This window comes from Larus michahellis, chromosome 8, assembly GCF_964199755.1.
Source record: "Larus michahellis chromosome 8, bLarMic1.1, whole genome shotgun sequence".
NCBI lineage: Eukaryota > Metazoa > Chordata > Aves > Charadriiformes > Laridae > Larus > Larus michahellis.
Genome location: NC_133903.1, coordinates 4,166,012 through 4,189,503, shown reverse-complemented (window position 1 = coordinate 4,189,503; position 23,492 = coordinate 4,166,012). Strand labels below are relative to the sequence as shown.

The 23,492-nt window shown below is 46.8% G+C and overlaps 1 protein-coding gene across 4 annotated transcripts in view; it reads right to left on the bottom strand.

The window, feature by feature from the left end:
• The window catches only part of SDK1 (sidekick cell adhesion molecule 1), a 405,671-nt gene that overhangs the window by 21,114 nt on the left and 361,065 nt on the right, over positions 1–23,492 (bottom strand). For all 4 annotated transcript variants that reach the window (XM_074596464.1, XM_074596462.1, XM_074596465.1 and 1 more), the window contains 5 exons: positions 22,805–22,906; positions 6,950–7,065; positions 5,319–5,505; positions 4,392–4,529; positions 1,128–1,289 (listed from right to left, as the gene is read on the bottom strand). In XM_074596464.1, the coding sequence (XP_074452565.1) occupies positions 1,128–1,289; positions 4,392–4,529; positions 5,319–5,505; positions 6,950–7,065; positions 22,805–22,906 (705 nt within the window). The remainder of the gene's footprint in view (positions 1–1,127; positions 1,290–4,391; positions 4,530–5,318; positions 5,506–6,949; positions 7,066–22,804; positions 22,907–23,492) is intronic.

Sequence of the window (23,492 nt, the reverse complement as noted above, 5' to 3'; positions counted from 1 at the left end):
TATAGGGAAAAATAATTATCCATAGGCACTGGTCAACATACATACAACATAAACCAGCTCAATGGGCTAGTGACCTAAATTTCTCACTAGTACCAGCAGTGACGTATCAGTAGCTGGGGTTTACGGGTGCCTGTATTAAGAAGGAAAGAGAAAAACACGCCCCTTTTAGCCATTAGCATATCTGCAGCATTTGCACGTTGCCACTGCTATTTCCGACTTCAGAGGTGAAACCAGCCTCCGCGTTTGAGGGAGAGGTTGGTGGGGACAGACGCCTGCCCATTCGCTACGGGAGGAAGCCGTGGCCACGTTAGAGAAGATTCCTGCTTTAAACTGTCTGTGGTGGGGCGCGAGAGTTAGACGGTGGATCCACAGTGCTGTTGTCCCAGATAACGGCTATGGAAGGTACCGTGACAAAACGACAGCTTGCTGGCACCCAGAAGGCGGCTCTGATGGAGGGAGCAAATATTTCCCTGAGCTGGAAATAACGAAGCAAAATTCAGAACTGTGACCATCACACTGATGTTCTGTGATTTACCAGACAGGCTGGTATCATCAGAAGGCATTTACCTTGTTAGATTATCTGTTTATCAGAATCACTGATCAAATAAGAAAACCAGCTCCTTTGGTGCAGACATGGAACCGAGCAGGGAATGCTGACATTCAGCCAGTTGCTCCTCTTGACATAACAGGACATTCGCAGACTTTTCCCAGTACATAAGTCAAAGTGTCAGGAGAGAGTAATTGTAAATTCTTTCTGGTCTTACATCCAGGAACCTCTGCTGGTTTCGGCAGAGTTATTCGGTTCTGACTCCACCACGGAGCAGCGCAGTCAGAATTATGCACCGCGCTGTCAGGCTGCAGCTTTGAAATCCCTGGCTAGCCCGTTTGCGTTATGATTTATTCACACTGTTTTGTTTATTCACATCAGACTTCTACATTTCAGGGGAAAAAGAAAACGTTTTTCATGGGCAGTTGCGAAACCCACTGAATCATGTCCTGAGCTCCTGTGACTCAACTTCTCCTTGGCTTGGAAATTCAAGTTAAGCCCTGAGTGCGCTACTCCCTGCTGTTGGACCGCATTTCTATAACTGATCTGGCTTGAGACATGGTTTTATGGCTCCGCTTACCTTCTGCTGGCCCAGCTGTGACGTTGGCTTGCAGTTCAGGTCCATAGGCGATGGTTCGGGCTTGCACTCTGAATAAATAGGTCATGCCCTTGGTGAGATCTCGGACTTTCAGCCAGCGTTGCCAGTTCCCTTTAATATCCACAGTCACCACCTTACTCACCCCTGGAACAGCCATGCGGATAAAAAAAATAAGAAAAGGTGGCGATGCAAAAAAAGAAATCAAGTGGAGCTTATTACATCTAGATGGCAAGTAAAATTATCTAACAGTTTGCTAAGAAAGTATTTCTTACAATTAGCAGGAGTTTAAGTAGTGATAATAGCCAATTTTCAGCACTGATAAGTATAATTAGAGTTTAAGCTTGATAAGTGGGTACTGACAAGAAAAAACCTTACAATACAACTGGGAAATTACCAAGAGACTACACGCAACTTCACTAATTATTCTGGGAAGAAAGGAGGAGGTAGACGAAGAGGAGCGCGTGTTGCAGATTGCTTCCTAAGCAAGCCCTTCTCCACTGCTGCTTTGCCGAGTAACCCGCAACGCTGCCTGGAGGAGGAAACAAGGGACAGGGTCTTTCCTTTCATCTCATCCTGTCATTTCCACCATTACCACGGGAATGCGGAATGAAGGATGTATATCTCCCAGGTAACTTGTGGCTATAAATGCCACAAAGCAATCAAAGCGCTATTAGCTTGGCCAAGGCTGGCTGTGACTTGTGTTTCACTCTTCTCACTCTCTAAGAATTTTCCTCGCATGGATGAATTAAAATCAGCGCTGTTTCCTTCATCAAGGTTCGTAGATAGCTTTACGTTTAGGTTCTCAATGCTGCATAAAGGGCAGAGCGGCAATGAGTGCATTGAAAACAAAAAATATCTAGTTTTCATGGAAATTTTCGAAAAGTAAGTCAACGGAAAGAATTTGATTTATAAAACATTTTACAGAACAGAAAGTTCAAATTTACAGAGTCCTTTGGGCGTTTTTCTGGTTCTGTAGATGTACATAACACATTTCAAATCAAGAAGATAGGAAGTGGGAAAATGTTTTTCCCACTAGAGAAGGCAGATTGCTAGTTTGTCTTTCCAGAAAAAATGCAGAAGGAAGATGTTTTCAATCCAGATGCTTATTTTATGCAAATCAAGATGTTTCTTTTGGTTTTTATCAGTTAAATAAAGAATAATGTCCAAGCAACTTCTGTTCGAAGTTTTCTCCCAGATACAATTAATAACTCAGGGAATCTTTCCTTGGTTAACGAGGAAGCAGTAAAAGTGCTCCCTCCTTCCCTAGGTGTACTATTTCATTTCTCCGAGACAAATCAGGAAGCATTTGTCATTTGAAGTTCTGCTCAAAAAAAAAAAAAAAAAAAAAAAGAAACTGTTAAAAAAGGCTCCAGGGCAATTTTGTTGTCTATTATTGTGTAAAACATAGCACTGTAAAGCCTAAACGAGAAAAGGTCAAACAGGGAGAAGGCTGTGCTAAAGAACAGATCGCTGCTAAGAAAGTTTTGCAAAATGCGCAGGTTTTAAGCGGCGGCTTGTGCGTGGGAAGGCAGGAGGTGTCACAGCGGCGGGGATGCGCAGCCGAACACCAAGAACGGGTGAAAAGTCAAAAGGTGCAGGAAAAAAGCTCCAGGGGGGGTCTGGCCCATCCATATTGTTCCACTGTAGTGTTGACATGGAGGAAGGCGAGACCTGGGGCTGGAAGGACCCTCCGGGACCGTGGGGTCTGGCAGCTGCCTCCGTTCCGCACCCCTACGTGCTCCATCTTCAAAAGAGTTTGGCTCTACCTCGCTCTCTAAGTAAAGGAGCGTGGCTTTTCTTTTGGAGCAAAATGATGGCATGGAAGGAGGCATTGCTTACCATGTCAGGAGAATAAATAAGTTTGCTGAAAGAAAAATGTTGGCACGAGAGCAAACGGGTAGAAACTGGGAAATAAATTTAGGCAAAAATGTAGAAATCCGAGGAAAAGCCCTCCATAACCTCCCTGCTCCCATCAGAAATCTTCTACAGGGGAAGGAGAGACAAACTGGAGTTAGAGATAGCACAGGCAGAGGTGGGGAAGAGGAGAAAAGAAAACAAAGGTTCTGAGGACGTTAAGTCAAATGCACGCAGAGCAAACACGATCTGACACTTCCATATTTTCAGGGGAAAAAAAAAAAAAAAATGTATTCTTAAACCTTGTGTAGGAATGAATAAAAGGCAGGAAATGCCCGAACAGCCCAAACCTCCTGCGCACGTTTCTTGGTCAGAACCTGAAATGCTTTCTGCATTAGCCCTTTGTGCTCAGACCTGCCCACCGTAAAGGCTGAAAGTGCTTTTATACTCATGTTTTCATTCCTGAATATAACTTTCTCAGTGCACAAGACATGGATATTCAGGCAATATAGATCTTTATTCCTTACAGAAGAAGCAAATACAAGTGATTGATATCCTTATTTCTTTGGAAAGGAGTTTAAAATGGATTGGCAATGGCTGAAATTACTCTCCCTGCTGTCACACTGCCAAAGTCGGACATCCTATTGAACTATTGGCGATCTACCAGGGATATAAAAATATTAATAAGACCATCCACAAACTTTGTAATCTTTTCTAATTCACCTTCGGAATTAATTTACATTTGTTTTCAGAGAAACTGCCAAATCCTTCTCTGTTGCTGTTCTGGCAAATTAATGAAACATTTGCGGCCATCACATTGTTGTGGTCCAGCTTAAATCTGGTGCTGGGTTAAAAACGCTGCTTGAAAACTCCGTGTAAACAGACGCAACTAAATCTCCATCGCAGTTATTCTCCCCTGTCAAAAGCGGCAGCGGTACCAGTGACGACTAGCACATTTGATGCCCGGGCAATCTTTGCGATAACAGAAGTGACACATGATGTGATAAGCAACACAAATGCGTCTGACGACTATTCTGGGATGGAGCCTACTCAGCAATTCCAAAGCGCAACGCGGGGAGACGATCAGGCACTCTCAGGCGGAGTCTCCTCTTCGCCCACACCAGGTAACGATGGCAGTAAAATGACTTTTCAAATCACACAGAATATAGTTTGTGCAAGAAAATGAGAGAGGACAGACAAAAGCTATATTCCACGATATTACAGTTTGCTGAGCAGTTTTGGCAAAAGCGGAATTGTTTTACTTACCCTCTGCCACCTGGCTTCTCTTGGAAAACGGCAGAGAGCGAGTGGGAAATTGGGCAGAGATAAAAGATACTACAGTATTTTTCTGTCATTTCCCCATGAATATGTATGATCGGAGGTCGTTCTTACCCTGGACGGGAGCCAAAGGCTCATAGACTACTCGATAACCCTGCAGGACTCCATTTGCTGCTGTCGGCTCTCCCCAAGACACATTGAGCGTAGTGCAAGTGATTTCAGAGAACGCCAAGAAGCTGGGAGCACTGGGTGCTGAAAGGATCACAAATGGATTGAATTGCAGGAGGAGCAGTCTATCTGATATACATATATCTTATAAAACATGGGTTTATTTGCCCAGCCTGAATCTAAAGGAAACAAGCTGAGAATGGGATTTGTCAATTGTACCCAAATGTCCTGTGATCGATCAGAAACGCAGCCTGGCCTAAACAGAGCCGCCGCTCAGGTGCAAAGCTGAACCTCAAAAGCAAGCAAGGAGATAGGACACAGGAGGGAAACGACCCTCAGGAGGGCGTTACGTGAGCATACAGCCCGAGGGCACACCTCCTCGTCACAGCCGCCACCAAGGGCATTGCCTTCGCCCTGCGCTGGAGCGCTCCCCACCACGGTCACGTCCAGCACAGAAACACCTCAGTCTGACCAGTGGCTTCAGAAAAAAAGGAGGGATTATAAAACCCATAAAAATTCTCCCACAGGACTGTTTGGGGAATCGGAAGGCACCGGAAATGAGTTTCTTCAGATTTTCAGATGTGATAGCAGAGGCCAGAACCAGACCCACAGACCTTCCAGACCAGCTTGTGAAGGGACCGGTCCTTCTGCCAGTATGTTCTCGTTTCCCCTGCATCGCTCCTTTTCCCACATGGTCCACTTATTTGATCCCTTTTTTCCCCTCCCAAGCCCATTACAATGTAATGACCCATCCAAAGGCTAAATCTACACACCGGTTCCCTCCTGCATCCACCCATTTCTCTCAGCCCACTGCCCAGTTACATGCTGGTCATCACCAAGTTTGTGCTTTGGGACAAGAGAGCGGTCCCGTACCCGCCTGGTGCGTCCTGCCCTGCGAGGGGCTGCTCCTGGGGCCGTCCCCGGCCGCGTTGAAAGCGGAGATGCAGACCATGTACCGCGTGTGGCTGGTCAGGTTTTTGAGCCGGACGGTTGTCTCCGGGAGGAAAAGGACCTTCACTTTCTCCGTGTCGTTTTGGACGTCACTCTCCCAGTAATAAATCTGTTGAGAGAGTGAGATGTTTCAGTATATCCTACACCTAGAAAATATCTGGGCATTGCAGCTATAAGAGATCAAGAAGATGGCGCAGTCTTGCTCTACACTCCTCCATTCAATGGGATACTAATGCTTTTCACCACGTGCCCAATCTTTTCTCTTCCCTTGGCAAATTCCCCCGAGTCCAGCGACAGCGTAGCTGAGTACGTCACTCAAAAATAGACCACAGGCTGAAGAATATGGCCTAATGACAGCAGATATGAGCTGCCAGAGTTCAGCGATGAGAGGTCAGTTTTTAAATTCTCCCTGAGATGCTAGCTGCCTGTCAGCACTGGCATCCTGATACGATGGTCCATAATTCACCTCTGTGTGCACACAACAGTTTCACCATTTGTGTTCACAGCACCAGCACAGCCAAGCAAATGCCCTCCTGAAGAGGGTAATAAAGACTTTCCCTAAAGTTCCTTGAGGTACTTTTCCTCATTCTTCCCTTACATAATTTTTATCCTGGTGCCATAAAATTAGGCTTTGGAGAAGGTCGTTTCCAAGAGGAAAGTGGTGCCAGCCCTACTTATTGGACAGGCCTGGCAGCAAGAGCATTACAACAGGCCAAAGCAAGCCAGAAAGTTGAGAGAACGAGCCAAGGCAAGACTCCACCTTGGCTCTACAAGCCAAGCTGTTAGAGCCATCTATATACGTACAAAAGGAAAAGAACATGAATTGATATATAAGGATGCTTGTTCCTGCCAGGAAGGGATGCCAGATTATTCACATTGGCTTGGCTTTTCTTCGCTTATGGACCTAAATTCGTGGAGAGAGGCAGAGCCAGACACTGAACCCAAGCCAAGCTCCAGTGTTTATAGACTTGCCCATTTCCACTCTCTGAGGGTCCATTCTCATGCTGGAGAAGCTAAACAACATGCCTCTGCAACGTGCTCATCTCCTGTGAACCAAATGCAATTAATACCATGATTTAATTTTGTTTAAGTTAAGGAAATGAAATAATTCTTCCGAAATCTGACCTGGCTCAGGCTTCTCGCTTGGAGAAAGTTTTGTTTTTCCTAATGGCTTGTAACATTTGAGAGATAGAAAGCTCAGTTAATTTTCTTCAATGCAGTTCTTGCCCCTAGCTCTTGAGTGCCTGTTGCTTTTTGGAGCAGATATGTTGCCTGCCTAAGTGGAGCTGCCTCCTTATCTGCATACCCTGTTTCCCCATGCTCTCCTTTTTCACAAATAGCAACAGGCTTTTCCTTCCCTCCCTCCCTCCACCCCCCGCAAATCTCAGTCTCTTTCCTTTGGGTTTGGGACTTAGTGCCGTTCCCATACTGCAGTCTGAACGCGGTTTTAATTTGCCTTACGCGGTGAGGGCAACTGTAGTTTGTCGAGCTATCTCACAAGTAATAGCAATGCCAAGCGAGATAAACGAAACCAGTAGAAACAGGAGGATTGCCTTGTAGCCTTGGATGTTCCCGTTTTGGCTGTCGGCAGGCGGGGGGTCCCAGGTGAGCTCCAGCTGGCTCGCAGAGAGGGAGTTTACTTGGATGTTCTGCGGGGCCAGCGCTGGTGCTAGAGAGAAAGGAGGACAGAAGAATTAACACTGACAAGCAGAACTGGTTCATAACCAGGTTGCGATTTTCCATTTGCGGCAGGAGCCAGGACAGACTCCGTTTACGCCACAATCCGGCTACCACCAGAGCCAGCCCCGCAGGGGTCGGCGGCACACAGCGACCGGGGAGCAGCCCAGCCTCCGACGGGGTTACGTTCTGTCCCACGCAGGCTGGGTTAGGCACCAAATCCACTCAATCCTGCCGGGACTTTTGGAAAAGAAAGGAGGAGTCTGTCTTCGTTCTCTAATGGTACCGTTTGGGGCTTGCCTTTGGTGGTGACACCGTGCCCCGACCGACCGCTCTGGAGAGGAGCTGGGAGCATCGCAGCCCCTGCCCCCCCTCCCAGCAGCCTGTTCGCAAGGCTCCGAGACTCAGGGCCAAAATCCTGCCTGAAATTACCTCCAAAACCCGTCAGACGCTCATCAATTCAACTAATATTTTATGTATGACAAAATGACTTTTAGTTTGCTACTTGATTATACCTTCACATACACGTGCTGGACCTCTTTGGCTCCTGATGGCTTTCCTTTGCATTCTGCTGTGCTAGAAAACCAATCTTTGAGCGCACCTGGGTCACACCATCCTTCCCTTTGTCTGGATCCAACTCGGTGCACGTGGATTTTCTTCCCCAGCGGCTAGAGCAAGGCCGCTCTGTTCTCCAGCCCTGCTGTCTCTGCCTCCGGCGGGTCGTAACAAACCCGCACATGTTCTGTTTACAGAAAAGGTGCCGAAGCGTGTCCTGTTCAAACTCCAGAAGAAGGGAGAGAAAGGCAGGGCAAAGGGTAGGCTTCTCCTTTCTCCATGTTCACGCCGCCGTAGCCTTCGCCCAGGCCACCCGAGAAAGCCGCCTCTTTTCTCTCTGCCCCTTTATGGGCCATAAATAGAAGCGATAAAACATTCACTCCCCGAGTTAGATAGCCCCGGTTCTCTGTTCCTCTGGAGACTTCTTTCTTTAGAGAGAATGACCTTCATAAGTCACACTTTTCTACCGATACTCCCCTCCCCCCAGAGTTATAAAATAAAATAGTAATTAACACCCACTCAGCCTGACACCAACTATTTATTTTGTTCTAACTGTGTGGTTTCCATATTATCACTGCCCACCCTGCCGTTAATGGAAATGTTAATAACCAGCGCCAGGTTGTTGTGACAGATGCTTGGGCTCATTATCAGAAATTCTTATTTACCGCTCCATTAAACGACAGAATCGCACAAAAAAACAATTCAATCAAAACTAACTGGAGGTATTTTAACAGCCACATTAATAATCCCAAACATAAATAAAGTTAATGTCTTTTGCATGTTTGCCATCGGCAACTCTATTGCAAAATTATTGCTGTACAATTAAAACGTGAAAGGCAAAAATTGAAAATAGCCTTTATCCCAGTGCTCAGTTAAAACTATTTGGGTTTTATATTTTTTTGTTTCTTTTTTTGGCTAAAGGTAGCGAACGCGTGAGGTGACAATGACCATCAGTAAAATCCAGCTCGTTCACTCGCCGAATTGCTGCCCCGTCACCTCCGCTTGGCTGGAGCGGCGCCGGCAGCGGCCACCGGCTGGGCTCAGTGCGACGCGGGGCTGTTCTGTTGAGGACCAAAAAAAAAAGCTCAAGATTTTGAGATTTTCACAGCACACGTCAGAGCGCGAGGCCAAACCAATCACGCTGTACGAACCCGAAAACACATCTCGGAGATCTGCAGATGACGATGCGCTCAGAGAAACAGGAATATGTACAATCACAGAAGAAAATGGATCACTTTAGCAGTGTATTTTCTTCCTAGGGAGTGACACTGCTGTCTGTCCTGAACCGACAGCTTCAAAGTGCTCTCAATACCCAGGTCTGAAGCGGCATCTACAGTAGAATTTTTCTTTGGATCCCCTGTGCCAGCCTGGAACAATTGCCGCTTCCGAGATGCGACCATTAGAAGAGCCGGCGCAGGCAGCCTGCTGCCAGAAAAACACCATTGTTTTTTTTTTTTCTCTCAAATCCTTTTTGGAGCACGTCTAAGAAACACAATGGTTAAAAACTGCCAGTGATCATTCTCCACTGACACGCTCGCTGCTGGAGCTGCACTTCTGCTGGCACGGCGGTGGAAAATTTGATGGGAGGGAGAAGAAAAAAAAAAAAAAAAGAGACAATGTGGAAAAAGACATTTCTCTTTGCTACCCCAGAGCCCCGACGAGATGCAAATTGTTTGGTTTTGTGCCCTGTGAGTCTGTCCCTCAGTTCAACTTTCAAAGGCTGATGTGTCCCTCCTCTCCTGAGCACAGATTTCTTGTTGACAGCAAGGGACAGCAGGAAAGTGCTGCTGACGCTTGATGCGGCTCCGTGCAGACAGCGCGTTACGTTAAGGGTGAAACGAAATACTTCAAAAAGGAGGAAACACATCCCTAAAGACTCCACCTGTTTGAAACCCCAAACCGTTCACTGACGGACAGCCTGAGCCAATAAAAGCAAGTGCATTTTAAAGGTGAATTCAAAGGCCTTTTTACCTTCTAGGAACGCAGTTCAAGATTACTGAGCTCTGAATTTTTTCCTGGCTGTTGAAATCGGGAATACATAAAAAGCAAGGTTAAAGCTGCATACCTCACACTGCTGGAGGTGTTAGTGACATTATCAACTATAGCAGGAGGGACACGCACCCCCGAGGGTCCAAACTCAGCTCTTGGCAGGTGGAAAGCATTTCGCTTTCCCTGAAAAAAAAAAAGTATGTATTCAAGATGTCTAATTCTGAGCACGTATCCCGCCTTGGAATCTCATGCAGATATTTGTAAACATTTATTTTCTTATCTGATTTCAATTCACCTTTGAGACGGTCTCCTTGAAATCCTCTCTCAGGCAAAAAGTAAGGAGAAAGGCTGAGCAGGTTGTATAGTAATTAGCAAAAAAACCATCACCATCTATGGACTGGGCTGATGTTGGCAGGATCACGTAAAGACGACAAATCTATCTGGAAACGCAAGAGAGTCTCAAAACGAGCCCGCGAAGAAAGTTACGCATCTAAATCCACATTTAAACATATTAACTGCCCTCATTTTCCAGTCGTACTGGACAGCCTCGGATCACACTGCAGGCAATTTGAGCTTGCAAACCCTTATAACCTTTAAAAAGAAGGTGCTTAAAATCCCCTGTGGCCTGCCCGCAGCGGAGCGCCGGGCATCATAGAATCATAGAATTATTGAGGTTGGAAGGGACCTTTAAGATCATCGAGTCCAACCTTTAGCCTACCCTGACAAGAGCCACTTCTAAACCATGTCCCTCAGTGCCCCATCTACCCTTTTTTTAAACACCTCCAGAGATGGTGAATCCACCACCTCCCTGGGCAGCCTATTCCAATGTTTAATAACCCTTTCAGTGAAAAAATGTCTCCTAATATCTAATCTAACCATCGCTGAGGTTCACCTGAGCTTTTCTCGCTGCTTGCTCGGGATATTTGCCGTCTGGGCTGCGTGGCACCGAGAGCTTTTCATCAATACGAGACTACGATTCCTTTTCTTAGGGACAGTTGCCACGATGCTCTGGAGCACAGGTAGGCTACAAATCCTTGTGATGCATTGGGTAAACTTAATAACTGCTTTTACGAAGCATTCCTTGCTGCCGTTATATCTGCTCCAATTTCTGGGTAGCAAAGGATTTCTCCTCTGCTGATTTCCTAATTGTTTCTATAGTGCCAGTATTACGTCAGAAGATTCACAGACAAGTCTGGGACAAGATTCCCTGATACTGGTGCCATTTAAATAAACACGCAGGCAGAAAACGAGGAGAAAAATGCAGTGAAAGAGACCGAAGATTTTCTGTGCATCAGCTTGATCCCGTAGTTCCAAACAATCCCGAGCAAATTTCTGTTTTCTAAAGACCTCTGATCCTTTCCTATCTCGCAAGCTTTTTCCCCCCAGTTCATCAAAGCATGCTTTTGTGAACATGCCTGCTTTTATTCCCTAGTAATCAATATATTTGCATTTTGGTGTTAGCACCTAGAGGCCAGAATCTCATTGCACAATGTGTTGTATAAACACAGAACAAAGAGACAGCTCCAGGCCTAAAAAGCCTCTAATCTGTGTGTCTCCATGTTATAATGGAGGGATGGTGGCGTGTTCACGTATCAGCTGTAATCTTATCTACCTCCAGAGTAACAAGAGAGAAGACACAGCAATGCCCAGTGTCGCATGTGCTGACAATTAAAGCACGAGCCTCCAGAGTTCACGTGCTGGTTCCTGGCACACACGGTCATGGAAAAAAAGAGCTGGAAAGGATTTGGAGAGGGCTCAGACATGCTCAGACCCACACCCCAGGATCAGCTCGGCCGGTCAGATGTTTGTGTAATCTCCGTCACTGACCTCTTTCCAGATTCCCCTGCCATCCCCACACAAACTCCGCCAGCATATTCCTATTTTAATAACTCTTAAAATAACTCTCAGGTTGCTTTTTCTTTTTCTTTCTTTTTTTTTTTTTGAATGCCTAGCCTAAACCGTCTTTGCCGTATTGAAGTTCTGTCCCTGCAGTGGGACGGAGAACAGATTGTTTCTTCTCCCGTTGCAGCCACTGCCCTCAAGTTATGGCGTAGATACGCAACAGTTAAGTGGATTACAGAAGCCAAAGACAACACAACAAACAGAAGGTCACGAGATAAAACAGCCGGACTCATCTGCAGAACGGGCAAAGCGAAACGCAAGGGGGTTTCTTGCAGTGTGGGCTTAGAGAAGGAACGCAAGGACAGGTACCTCCCAAGAAAGAGCATAAAGGCGTATCTGCAGCTGTTGTAGTCACTCCTTCCACGACGGCAAAGCAGCATGAGCGAAAAACCTTCAGTGTTTATTGGCCATTTTCTTACAGTGCCTGGGAGAGAGAGGTGGGAGCGAGGAACGCTTCCCCGGTGCAGCAGTACCTCTGTGCCATCAGGAATGCTGCGTGAGCGATGCTGATTAGTTCAATAACAATTAGTTAATTGTGCTTCAAAAACAGCTACTGCGAAGCTGCCTTCCGCTGTGACAAAGTGGCACGAGCTATATTTAGAATGTAAAAGACGTTTCCCACCAATTTCTGGCTGTTTTTAGCTAGGCTGTGTTTCCTATGTGTGCGCTTTTTCCAAGGGATGCTCTTTCTGGGGTTACTCGGGTGTATTTCCGATGCAATAATACACCAAAAGGATGTGGGTCTTAACCCCTCCAACGCAACTCCATTCGCTAACCTTGGCCCTGAGTCCTCCTACCCACTTATTCACGCATGACAATTCGGCACCAAAACCTAGTGCTCTGCCAGTTATTAACTTTGTCAGGCTTGCGTCACCCTGCGGCTCGAAATGAGTCTCAGGAAAGGAGCAACGTGGTCTCCCCCATCTTGGAGAAGCCCAACCTCCTACTGGGTGGGGGAGGCAGTTAAAGCAGCTGGAAAAGCTGGGTCTCAGCAGGAGAGAACCCTTTTCCAGAGATGTTGATGCATGTCTTGATTTACATGGTTGCGTAGATGAGCGCAAGAGAAATGGAAACGTTCCTTGGGTAAGAGAGACCAATGGAAGTCAATACAAGAAGAACTTGAACAACATCTCTCTCACCCTCGTGAACACTGCTGGAGAGGGAGCACAATCTAATGGACGCGAAAATAGAAAGATAAACAGACAAACCTACCTCAGTGGAGAAGTAGGGGTGGAGAGGAGAAAGCGAATAGCTGTCAGGATGGGGACTTTGGGAATCTAGCACACCTGCAATTGCTTTACTCTGTGTGATATTATCTGGGTAGGCAGACACTTGGCCCCCTCCCTGTATACCACCCTCAGTACAGTAGCTGTGTTTTGCCACATCAAATTTTTAAGGGCATTAAAGTCATGAAAAAGCATAAATAACAGCAGCTGCAAATGATACCCCAATGTAACATCCCCAGCTTCTTTGCTTAGCACTGGGAAGCTTCCCAGCATTGGCTGTGCACGTCTTCAGCATCTGCAGAGGTAGGAGAGGGAGGCGGGGGTGGAGGAAAGAGGGAGGGAATGACATTCACTGCACATATCGGAAAAACGTTGAAATAAAACAAGGACTAGAAAGGGAGTATCCTTTCCACGGACCCAGACTCTAGGAGGTTATCTGCCCATGCCATTTTTTTGAACTGAGGCAGCAATCATGTTCTGAGGAAACCTCCACGGATATGACTTATTCATGAGGAACTTTCATAAACTGGCGAGTGACTCAAGCAGAAGTAATTCTCATCCTGTCCCTCACCATCTCTTCCAGCGGTGGTGAAAACACTGTTGCTGTGATTACTAATCTTTCAATACGGGGTTCAGATTTCCCAACGAGCCACGTGCGATCCAGGATTTTCACGGGAGAGACACGATCCGAGTGATGCAGAAGAAGTTCCTGTGATCGCATTACAATACCTACAAGCGCGGCGAATCTCATGGAGCAGTAGTGCGAAAGAGTTAGAGCCTGCAAACAAAAACTACACACTTTTCTTTTGCTGAAGTCCACAGTTCTTAGCTAATGCAACCCTAAACCAGGCTATCACATTGCATACTGAGATTATCCATCAAGGGACTGAGAACGCCCGGCCCAGAGGTAAAGTCTGTACAGAACCGTCAGGCTGCCTCTGGAAAGGGCACGCAGGCGGTTAAAACAGGAAGGGGGGAAAACAGTAAAATGAGCTTTTTCCTCTATTTCTTCTGTGTCAACAGGGATATGGTCACACGCAGGCAGGCGGCCCGTCAGTCAGCAGAGACGGACCCATGGGCAGGAGCAGCAAGAGCCTGACGAGCATTAGGTACGCGCAAACAAACGTACGGGCGTAAACCTACAAGCTGAAATCCCCTCTCCCTTCCATCAATGCAAATTAGGGTTAGCTCCGCTGCAGCTGGTGGAGCCGGCCCTGCGTGAACATTGTGTAACTGAGAGCAGCGTCAGCTCTCAGGAGCGCAGGATTCGCCCCCCAGGAGGAACTGAAGGTTGTTCAAGGGTGCAAGGGATGGCGAAGAACTGCTCGGTGTTTGATACTCTGGCCTGATCCTCCCTCACGTGCACCGGGAGAAGCACCGAGTGGGAAAGTACCGCTCTCAACTCTCTTAGAAAAGGCTACACCGTTAGACAGAGGCAAAATTACCTACTTCGGACTATTTCCCCAGGCTCTCTGGTTCTCAAGACTCCTCCTCCTCCTCTTATAGTCGTGTTCCACTCATTATAATTTGTTCATCCCACACTCCAATATCATAATATCACAAGTTCATGGCAGCTGATGAAAGCACCCACTTAATTTTCACTAACAGTAATGGCAGCACCTACTGAAGCCTAATAAGCACCAACAACCCCTTGCGCTCCACCGAAGTCAAGAGAGCGCACCAACTAATTAGGGGGAATCTCCACGGGGTTTGCCCTATACCAAATGTTAAAAGCTGTATTGAATGAAGTCCAGCTGAGCAGGTGAGATCTGCCACTGCCGACAACCTTTCGCTGTGGTTTTAGCGCAAGTCTGGGGAGCTGAGCCCCATGAGGGACTAATTTAGGATTTACAGATTGCGATGGTCTGAGAACCCCAGGGATCCCGTGGAGGGCCGTGATCTTGTGCTCCTGAGGGGAGAGAGATTAAATTTGCATTTTCTTGACTTTGAGGGAGAGTTTTCTCTTTCCTTATTTATTTTGCAGTCATAGCATCCCTGAGTTCATCACTGCGGTCCTATTCGCCCGTATCATCTCAGGCTCCAGATTGCTGTGGCCAAGACGTTTTGGAATACTGCTAATTCATACTTTCCTAAGAAAAAAAATGGCAACTTTTTTGTTTTCAGTCTACACCAGGCAACCTGAAATGCCTCCAGTTCCATGATTGACGACGGATACAGCAAACAGATGTCGGAAAAGAAAACCAACTGTGTTTCTCTACAGCTGGCTTCACAGCAAAGCCGTACAGAGGAGGCAAAGCCACGGGAGTTGAGACCCATATGAAAATGCTTACAACATTTTGCTGACATATCCCAGGATGACTGAAAACAAGCAGAGCAGGACTGCGCAATTAGAGGAAAGAGAAATCTGGCTGCAAATGTTACCCTTTAGTCAAAAACACTCAAGCTCCAGCCTGCGTCTGCTTGAATCTGAGTTATCAGCCAGGGGCTTTCCCCACTTCTTTACCAATGCAATTTATGGCCCGTTTTACTTTACTACTGATTGCTCATGTTTTTGAAAGGAAGGTTAATTCCTTTGCTTTTAATGGAGTAGCTCTGCTGTTAGTTCAGTAAGGCTCTGCATACACGATGAGGCTTCTCATCCCCCCACCCTCTGTGTACTGCGCGGGGATGTCCCTGCCCTCGGCTCTTCGCAGGCCATATAACGCTGCAGCAGAACAGCTCGTTTGTCCCACCGCTCCCACTGCTGCTTGCACCAACCACAGCACAAAGACAGGAGTCCCGGCGGTGAATCTGAGTAGGGAGAGCCTGTCTGGGGCTCCAGTCAGCGCTGAAAAATCGACATCAAATTGTTGGGTTCGCGAGATGGGAGTTCATCATCCGAGCAAAACGTCGCGTGGCAATCGCAGCCCAACACCACCCACACCAGCAAGCGCAGCGGCGGGGAGAAGCAAGCTCAGCTGATCAAAAACCGATGATATTTTTGCTTGGACAGAAACATCTTTCCTACATTGAGACGTGATAAAAAGAGGCAATTAAACCAGAGCGAAGCAGGAGCCGCCGCACAGTATAAAGCATTGTGCTGTACCAAAGGCTGCTTATGACCAATATTAACAACTTAATGAGCTGTTAATGAGGCGCGCATTCAGCTTTTACTTGCAGCATAAAAACATTGCAAATCATTTTAGGGAGCTTCTGGACTGTCAATGGAGAATTAAAGATGTCAAATAAGCCCATCAAATCTATGTCTCAATCTGGACGCTGCTTTCCAGTGCATTCTCTTAAAATTCCTTCTCCTATATGGTAGAATAACTTGCTTTGACAGCAGTACGACTCTCACTTAGACTTTGCTTCCTCCTGCCTTGACATTAGATTTCAGTCTCCAGAGAGCTGCAGGGATGTCTTTTTGACACATTGACATTAAGGACACTTCTTCCAGACTCACACTGGCACAGTTACTTTCTGCCTTTCCGTTATAAGAGCAGCTACTGAGCTAAGCTACCGAATTTGGGAGTTTAATTATGAAACCTTTGTGCTCACCTGTAAACGGATTAAGAACGTGAAACTACCCTTTAAAAAAAAAAAATGGCCAGTTTGAGTAGGAAAGGGAGTCAAGGTTTGTCTAGAAATTCATATCCGTAATTGCCCAGCAGTGCAGCAGCACCAGGAACACACAAGCAATGACTAATGCTCTAATGTAGGCACACTTTAGTTTGTTATTTTTTACTATCCTGTCACGGCCCTGCAGGATTAGATAATGCAGCCGAGTGCCATCTATACTGCTATTACCACCAGTGGAGCTGCATTGAGGGGAACAACAAATCCAAATTGGACTTGCTGCAGACAAGCCCCAAGTGGAAACCGTGTACAGAGCGAGTCTGGAGGAGCTTAAAATACACCACAAAATGCTGATGGGATGTACGCGGTGGCTGATCCTGCTCTCAGAAATGGAATGCTGTTAGGATACAGGTGTAAAGGTTTCCAGTAATGCAAGAGAAACTGAAAAAAAGGTTTCTTTCCCAGTCCAAACAGGAAACGACTCATCACTCCCCTCTCCGTCTTCCTGTAGCTTCCCTTTCTTGCTCTGCTCTGATTTTGCTCTGCTCTTTTAGCGCATTGCTGGAGAACGTGGCTTGGATCTTTAACTCTGAGCTCAGAGGGGACCTTCTCCTTCCTAAGGAGAAAGACACTGGGGACGGGATGAGAACTCAGTGTCACGCCTGGAGCGGGGCGTTCCCGGGACGGCTGCGTAAAGCTCATTCACAAATGAGCAGGATATCGGAACAGCTCTACAGATTCTTTAAATTTAAAGGGGAGGGGAACAGGAAAATCCACGTTTCAAACACCCTGCCATCCCCCAAAAGTAGCCTTTTGCTGATGTTCAGAAGTGTCAACCGTTAAAAGGCAAATACCTTAGTGTTTCAAAGGCTTGGAGCTTCTAAAGCGCCAAGGAAGGTCAGCCCCTTTGTTCAAAGTGTGAGCAAGCAAAACCAATAATTTATTTATTATACTACTTTCCAATAGCTTCCCTCCAACCCCTTTTGTTTATCAAGGGAAGATAGATATTGTCCCTAGGCTGACAGGTTTTAGACTACTGCAATGTGAAATGGCCACGATAATCCTTCTCTTCCCCTCTCCAGTGGCGTCTGGGGTGGAAATGCCCACCCAGTTCTCCCAGAGCTGTGCCAGCAGCAACGCATCCCTATCTGCATACGCACAGCCAGCCACCGAGAGACGCGGCCACGTGTCCCAAACAGATAGGAGAAAACAGCCAAGGGGGCCACAGCAGACTGACTGAAGCTGCCAGCTCTAATGCGTCGAAATGTTGTCATTCCTCTTGTAGGCTGTTAACGAGGAGGCACAGGGGACTTCTCTGCACAGCGTCTTCTCGGCTACATTTGGGGCAGGGAAGGAGATAAAGCTTCTGTGCTAAAATGAGAAAGGTGGGGGGGGGGGGCAAGGTAGTGCTGAGGGACTCCCTTCTCCAGAAAGTGACCTACGACGGGGAGGTGACACCACGCAGGGTATTTTGTACGAACGTATGAAAAGAGCGAGGCCTGCAGACTCAGGGACTGTCGTGGTTTAACCTAAGCCAGCAACTAGGGTTGCTAAAGGAATAAAGACACAAATCACGCACACCGCCCAGTGAATCTGTTGCCCAGCCCGACCCGAGCGGTGATCACGGATTCTTGCCCCCCCTGGCCAACCCCCATTTATATACCCAGCACGAACGTCTACGGTATGGAATATTCCCGTGGCCATTCCGTTGTTCTGTCTATGCTCCTTCTCAGCTTCTATGGGAAGCTGAAAAGGGCCCTTGAAGACTATAAACATCACCTAGCAACAACTAAAACTATATGCGTTATTGACATTCCTTTCATACCAAATCGGAAACGCAGCAGCCACTAGAAAAGAAAATTAATTCTCACCCAGCTGAAACCAGGGCAAGGACAAAGCAGCGCTTGTTCTGACAACCTTCCCTGGCGTTAGCAGGGGAGACAAAGGGACGTTGCCAGAACACATAACCAGGTAAGAAGGGACAAGAGCTCTTCGCTAGAAGCAATTTAAAAAGGGGTGCCTGGAGTCAAGTCTTTGCTTCCATGAAAGGATTCTTTCTCCTTAGCATGGCTGCTTCTCTCTATTTTGTCTTCTCTTTCCCAAACCTAAATCACTGTTTTTGGTCTTGGAGCTTTCCATATGGTTTTTATTACTTGTCTGGAAAATGCCGGAGATGGCCAGGCAGCTCTGAGTGCCTCCCCTGATGTACTGGCAGAGCAGAGCTTCCCTCCACGTGTCAGCTATGGGTGGACAAAATAAAGCTTGTGAACTCGAGGAGGACCTGCGGAGCCGCAGGCAGGAGGGCAGATGAAAACAATTGCAGATAACAGTGAGAAATTTGCTTTGGTGTCTGCTAGCTCTGCACCGAGAGGTAGATTCAGGTTTTTGAAGATGGTAAGAAAAGAGAGGGAAGAAGCAGTTGTCCCTCTGTCCCGCTCCTGTTCCTTTCCAAGCTGCAGTTTCACTTGAAGAAAGTGAGACGACCAGGAAACCTTTTGTGAAAGATGATGGAACAACCGAGGCAGCATTTCAACGGAGGACTTCTAAGAAGGGATCTCTGTCTCCCAGCTCTTTTTACTCTTTGCCTTTCCCATTGCAGAACCAGCTCTCATTATTAAAAACAACAACAACAACAAACCAGCCTCATCAGTTCTTGTGGATTCTGAAGGTCACCAATGTCACTATCAGTTATAATGACACACATCGCTCCCCACTTCACACAAATGGATTTACAACCTGTTTACAGGCGAGTGTCTCTCGGTGCACTTCACCCCTTCTGCTGCCTCCTCTCTGCACACACGCGCTCTCCTCCAGCAGCAGCTGCTGGAAGAAATTATGAATTCCATTATTTTTCATCCAGAACAGCTTTGCAGTATATGGGAGAAGCACCGGAGGCTGCAGGCTCGTTAGCACAGGATTTGTATTGCCGCCTTCCATTTTATTCACCTTCCCAAATTAGGTGAAGCACGCCTGCCCCAAACCTGTGATTTCTGTTTAATTAAAATGCAGGTAGTGGAGTCTCCTGAACTCCGGAGCCCACCGCACAATCAGATTGTGACAGCAACCTGGTAGAATAATGCTCTTGATATAGTGGCTGCTCTAACAGAGTCTTAATTTCAGTCGAGCAGAACAGCACCTCTGGTAGCAGCTGCATTTAGGGCTGGGATGAATATCGGTACCCAGCAACACTCGCTGCCTTCCCAATCAAAGCCGGCATCCCTGACAGCTGAACTGTTAAATGAATTAACAAGGCGAGAAGGGGGCTTGCCGACGGGGCTGCAACTCCCTTCCTAATTTCTGCAAGTGGCGGCTTTCAATTTTTCTGTCATTTGTCGGGAGATACACATGGTTCTCTAATGAGCAGGGCAGAGCTGCAGCCGGCTCTAAAAAGGCGACGTTACGAGGAACTTCTGGTCCGCGGAGGAGAGGGATGCCGACGCCTGAGGCAGGTGGGGGAAGGACACGGACTGAACAGGCAGCGCATCCTTCCCGGCTGCACCGAGCCCAAGGACGTGCAGCCCGCTCTCCTGATGCGGGGAAGAATTCCTCTCCACACCAGCGAGTTTTTTGCAAATATCCAGGCAGAACTCAAAATGGAGCCCTGGCCCGGGCTTTGATCTTATGGGCTACTGCAACAAGAAAAAGGTTTTGCTCTACCTGTAGCAAAAACCCCCCAACACCTAAAATCCACAAAAAAACCCCCCAAACCAACCCCAAAACCACAAAACACTTGCGTCCAGCTCCCTTATTCACCAGGCAAGTCAGGATACAGAGGTCTGTTACTCACTTCTGACCCGTTGCCTACCAGCAGGTTGTTGTCTCCCAAAATTGCCCCCTGCCCATCAGTAAGAGGCCGGTGAGACCCGAGTGCCTGGGCTGCCCGAGGGGGCTGTCGGCTGGGGTACAGCTCAACGGCACCCCAGGGCTCGAGAGAAACTCCCCGTTCGGGTGCTTTTTACTCATTTGATTGGCAAAACTGCCAGAAGGTTGGGTTTAATGACATTTTCTTTCAAGTTTGTCAGGGGACTCCATTGCCTACAGGAGCTTTTGTTGTAAAAATCCAGATATGATGATAGGAAAGTCTTCCAATCTAACAAGAGGGAAGGAAGGAACTACAGATACTCCTCCTTCTGCATCGCTTGTCTGGCTGCACCAGACAGAGAAGCCGAACAGCACAATCAACCATCAGTATTATTTCCAGCTGCCCCACGCTGTATGAAACGCCCACCAGAACTGCACAGAATGGGGTATTTCGGCTGAGCTGGCTCAAACCCAGCGCATTTCCCCGAAGGCACCTACTGTATATTCCTTTTTACAACCGAGAGAGGAGCGTTCTTGCACCTCCCAGAATTACTGCGACCCTTATGGCAGAACAAGGCACCGTTTAACAGTCCTGAGACGTAAGTTATCCGGGGCCTTCGGACCAGGGACTGGTCCTCTTCAGTCAGGTTGCGTTCGGTGCTGTGCCTGCGCTGTCAGCACTCGTTGTTTATGGGGAAGGTTTTCCCTGTTTTTAACGTGGATGCCCCATTGCCGAAGCTAAGCAGACCCATTTTTTCCAGCTTGCTGCTTAACTGCCTGTACCGCGGGTAAGAACATCAAGCAAACAATAACAACAAAACCTTGTATTTCCGCAGCACGCTTTAACTCAAAGGTGTCACAAATCAATTTAAAACTTAAATTGCAATACCAGCTCCAATCAGTTTACTCACGGGATAAATCACAGCCAGTTCTGGAGGTGGAAGAGGCAGTGATATAACAAAGCGTAATAACTTCACACAACAAGAGTGAAAATCGGCAGGAAGATCCTACATTCGTCATTTCTAGCGCGTGAACCTGGATCATCCCTAACCAGAGGTAAATCGGGTATCTCTAAAAAACCATCTGAGTCATGCTACAGCTTCAGATATACCCGCCCCGCCTGTGAAAACAAAAAAAAGGTCTCCTGGGTATCTCAGTTTCCTCCCAAGTTTAGCTCCTTCCATTGCGCTGTTCCCTGTCCCGGTTACGATGAGGAAGACCTGGACCGTGGGATTAAAAGACATGATATAACAGCATTTCCTTCTTTTCCCCAGCCGGTTTTCTGTGCTGCGTACGTGTGTATAAACGAACAAGCTGGCTCCATTTGCAGCAGTGAGATATTTAGCTCTGAAACAAAAATGTATTTTGAAGCCAGATACAGTTGGCTCCACTTGGGGCTTTCTTTGCTGCAGTTGCAGAAGTAAGTCGGAGGAGCAGCAAACTAGAAAAAAATGTAAATATTGCCAGCTGTCTCTCCAGAACCATGCTGCTCTGATTAATTTATGATGTTTTCAGAGAAAGATAGTGACTGTTACACCATATTTGAAATGAAAAGGTTAAGTAGAGTTTAAAAAAATGTGCAGTAGAGTTTAAAGGAATGTGCTTTGCTTACTTTTGAGCAATAGAATACTTAATGAATAATAATAAAATGAATTAGTGCTGGGTTTGATAGCTTCTATATCCTAGCCTTGAGACAGAAGAACAGAAGCGTAATCACATTCGTTCACGGCGGCAGACGGAACAACAGGAGGGAGCGTGTCGCCTATTCTTGTTCTGAGCTTCAAAAGATGCTGCTGCAGAAATTGATACCATAACTAACAACCACTTCGGTGCTAGCCTCCCTCCAGCTGGGGTCACCATAAATACGGCACCGCTGCCGTGGCTGTGAGGAAGACATCAGCTATTCCAGCCCTGCGCTTCTCAGCCGGAGTTACTGGGAAGAACAGACTCGGCTGCGGGTTATCTGGGCTCTGCGAAATCGCCCGTTTCACGACGTGCTCAAAGAAGTGTCTCGTTAACTCTCATCCTGATTTCCACCTCCGGCCATCCAACGAAGGGATTTTAAAATGATTAGCAAGTTAGATTTCATAAATACAGCCTGGATTCACCCACTAGATGGATAATGAGTAAAGGCACGGGTAGTGGCGCTGACCCTCAGCTTCTGTAGAGCCTGGATGCAGCTGCAGAGTCTGCGTGTTCCTAAGAGTAACCACCGCCCGCGCCTCCGAAGCTAGTGTTAAACTGGACACAACGTCTTCTTGACTTCAAGAGCATAAAAATACAGCACGGTGTGGTGCACGGGCAGTATCTCTACACAGAGAGCTATAAAATAAAAGAACCAGCTTTCCAAGTCTCCCTTGTTTTGTAGTTTTGTCGCTTTTCCCTTGTGGCTTTCCTGTCCTCCACTTTTCACTTCTTTAACTTGAGCCAATTTTTCCCTCAAGCTAATTTGGTATGAACAGTCATCCTCCTGCAACTCCAAAAATGTTTTCTCTTCTTTCTTTCAAATGCCCTTTCTCCCCTTATTCATTTAGACCAACCGGCTTTCAAATGGCGAGAAACTGCCAGCGCCAACCTATTCCTGGAGAGGACGCTCCAAAAACCTGTTAGTGATCATGAGTAGGGAATTTTTCAAATCATCCCTCTCCTGGACAAATATTAAATATTATCAGGAGAACACTAACACATGCCAGTACTCAAAAAAAAAACCAAACCAAAAAATCTAATTTTCCTTTTACCTACCTGCTTCGCCCACAAAGACTTCCACTGGTGTGCTGGTAGGGCTCTCACCAATTACATTATATGCCGTCATCAGCACTTCATATCTCTTGTATTTCTTCAACTCTGAAAAAGTAAAATATTATATTATATAGTATTATTTATGCTATATTACAGACATCTTTTAGACTCCATCACCTCTTTATCACCCGACTTCTCTCTTGTGAAACACAGCATTAGAACAGTACAATAGTGCAATGTCTACTTCCATCCTTCCCGAATTCCCACATCATGGCAGGATTTGCGTAATTATGGAAGATCTTTGCAATGAAATGGCAGGATTTTCTAGTGTTTCCTCACAATGTTGCTTCAGGAAGAGGAATCAGGACTCATTCCTGGTGGGTAACTAGCTAGAAGAACATCTCTAGGTCATTCTTAATGACAGAAGAAGGCAGGACTTTGCTCTGACTGTTCAACATATGGACTCCTTCTGATCTCTACTGATAGGAAGGAGCATGGCTTCAAGGCTTTGCCTAATCCTAGGGACTTTCATCTGGGGGTTCATTTAGCGTCTGCACCGCTCAAGAACATCGCTGCTGATGCAGAGTGCAGAAGATGATGTGCAGCGGGGAATCTGGAGTCTCATCCAAAGTACCGCATGGGTGTCCTTCTCCTTCAAAGCCACTGCAGCCTGAACTTCGATCACAAAGAG